General features: G+C 56.0%; 1 protein-coding gene across 1 annotated transcript in view; it reads left to right on the forward strand.

The window, feature by feature from the left end:
* The window catches only part of VOLCADRAFT_102747 (dynein heavy chain 3), a gene marked incomplete at its 5' end in the record, with an annotated part of 70080 nt that overhangs the window by 47029 nt on the left and 20137 nt on the right, over positions 1–2914 (forward strand). Inside the window, 5 exons of the mRNA XM_002945732.1 lie at positions 113–185; positions 817–1065; positions 1546–1707; positions 1997–2146; positions 2713–2898. Of these exons, the coding sequence (XP_002945778.1) occupies positions 113–185; positions 817–1065; positions 1546–1707; positions 1997–2146; positions 2713–2898 (820 nt within the window). The remainder of the gene's footprint in view (positions 1–112; positions 186–816; positions 1066–1545; positions 1708–1996; positions 2147–2712; positions 2899–2914) is intronic.

Genomic DNA, 2914 nt, shown 5'->3' on the forward strand with positions numbered 1-2914 from the left:
GGAAGAGGCTATGCTGGCGTGCGTCATGATTTTGTACAGACAGACAGACAGACAGATGGACAGACAGATGGACAGACAGACAGACGCATCGCACATGTTGGTGTTGCTGCAGGTACTACGTGACCCCCCGCTCCTACATCGACCTCATCCACTTGTACATCTCCCTGTTGGCAGCTAGGCGCCAGGTGGGGTAGGGGGCTGTTGGGTTGGGGGGGCGGGGGGGGGCGGGGGGGGCGGGGGGGGCGGGGGGGGAGGAGAAGAGGGCTGGGCAGGGGGGAGGAGGGAGCAGTGTGTATTGGGGGGGGGCGGAGGAAGGTCGGGGTAAAGAAGAAATCTAGCTAGGGACAAAATAATTAAGGGGCTATACCTACCATTTAATGGTTGTCATTTATGGAACCGTTATGAACCTTCTTGGCTAGATTCAAAAGGCAAACCTGAAGTAAGGATTATGCATCTGGTTATAGCGGCAAATTCAGAAATTTTTATAGGATCAAAATCTGTGGGGGAAAATATTGATTAAGAAGGGGTGGAAGGACGGTGGGGGGGGGCGGTAGTGGCGAAAGGGGGGATGCTGCATACTGTGGACTCCTTCTTCCCCCCTCTTCTTCCGCCCGATGAATGTAGTTATCCCGCGGCTCAGCTCAATTAAAACACCACACATACACAGTCACACACACACACACACACACACACACAGTCATAGACACATACATACGATTAGCATACAGAAGCCTACACGCCTATACGCCTGTACGCCTGTAAACCTGTTTTCGTCTCATCGCCCGCCCGCCCCCCCCCCGGCCCCCCCGCCCGCAGGAGACGGCCGTGGCTCGCGAGCGGCTGTTGTCGGGTGTGGCGAAACTCACCACCACCAACAGCACAGTGGAGGACATGCGCACTCAGCTGCGACTGCTACAGCCAGTACTGGCGGACAAGACAGTTGCCACGCAGCGGTTGCTGGAGCAGGTGACGTACGAGCAGTACGAGGCGGAGAGGGTACGGGCAGCGGTGGCGGGCGAGGAGGCGGATGTCAAGGCACAGGCAGCAAAGCTGGCGGCGCTGAAGGTAATATATGTGTCTGTGTGTATGTGGAGGAGGGGGGATGGCGGGGGGGGGGGGAGGGGGTTGCGAAACACACCGGATTGAAAGAGCGTGTGCTTTCCGCGGAAAAAAAGGTAAAGGGGAAAAGAGGAAACACACACACACACGGATTATCGTGTCGCATAACATGCCTCGGGCTGGGCTCGGGGATGTTTCTTCGGCGTTTTTTTATCTAGCAACCTGCTCTTCACGAGTTCGGAGCACACTGCCCCTCCCCCTCCCCCCCCACACACACGTAGCCTGCTGCCTGTACGCATTAGGACATTGTAACTGCTGCTTTTATTTAATTATTTATAAAAATAACAATATCCTTTCAAGGTTCAAGCCCTGTGAAACCCCTCCCTCGCCATCCTTCACACGTTCCCAAGTACACCCCCACACACCCCACACACACTCACACACCCACACACCCCGGCCCACCCCCCGGCCCACCTGTTCCAACAGGACGAGGCCCAGGCCGACCTGGAGGAGGTCCTGCCCCAGCTTGAGGCCGCCGAGCACTCCCTGTCCGCGCTCAACAAGACCGACATCATCGAGATCAAGACCTTCACCAAGCCCCCTCCGCTGGTGCAGACCACCATGGAGGGCGTGTGCATACTGCTGCAGGTGGGCACGTGTGTGTATGGGTGTGTATGGGTATGGGGGGGGGAGAGGGGGGAAGAGGGGGAATCCCTCTTTGTGTATGTATGTATGTATGTATGTATGTATGTATGTATGTATGTATGTATGTATGTATGTATGTATGTATGTATGTATGTATGTATGTATGTATGTATGTATGTATGTATGTATGTATGTATGTATGTATGTATGTATGTATGTATGTATGTATGTATGTATGTATGTATGTATGTATGTATGTATGTATGTATATCTGTATGTATGTGTGTCGCAGGAGAAACCCGATTGGGAGACTGCGAAGCGGCTGCTGGGTGAGACCACCTTCATTAAGCGACTGATGGAGTACGACAGGGATAACATCCCGGACAAGGTCGTACGCAACCTCAAGCGTGTCATTGACGACCCCACCTTCACACCTGACCAGGTCTGTGCCAGAGAAATACACACATAAGCATACAGACATACAGACGAACAGCAATTTCTCCACCGCTTCCATCACTTTTCAGTGTCACGGACTTCCCCCCCCTCCCGCTCAGTCCCCCTCCCCCGCCTCACATACATACACATACACACACATACATACTCACACACTGCTGCCTGCTGGCTGGCTGCTGTCTGGTGGCACAGCGTTTGAGGCGGTGGGCCTTTCCTTGCTCCTCCCTATACCTATACACCTGTACCGCTGTGTGTAAGAACCCCTGCAAGGTATCTGGCGGTTCAGGCTCTGTGTGTGTCGAACAGGAGAGGGGACAGCGGTCCCCCCCACGCCCCTCCGCTTTCCCTTAGGGGGGGAAAGAGTAGCTTCGGCGGTCTTGTTCGTTGGAGCAGCTGGGCAGCAGCCCCCCCTGGCCAGCGTCGTCAGGCCCGGCAATATATGTAACAAATATACACTCACACACACACACATTACACTCACACCGCAACCCCCCCCCTCCCGCAATCCCCCCTTCCCCCCAACTCTCTCTCCCACCCCAACCCCGGCGGCGACAGGTGGCGAAGCAGTCCAGGGCGGCCCAGTCGCTGTGTCTGTGGGTTCGTGCCATGGACACGTACGGCAGGGTTATTCGTGTCGTGGAGCCCAAGCGTGCCGCCCTGGCCACCGCTCAGGAGCGTCTGGGTGCCCTGAACGGGGCCCTGGCGGCCAAGCAGCAACAGCTGGCGGAGCTGGAGGGCAAGGTGGCGGCACTGCAGG

The sequence above is a fragment of the Volvox carteri genome, assembly GCF_000143455.1.
Source record: "Volvox carteri f. nagariensis unplaced genomic scaffold VOLCAscaffold_1, whole genome shotgun sequence".
NCBI lineage: Eukaryota > Viridiplantae > Chlorophyta > Chlorophyceae > Chlamydomonadales > Volvocaceae > Volvox > Volvox carteri.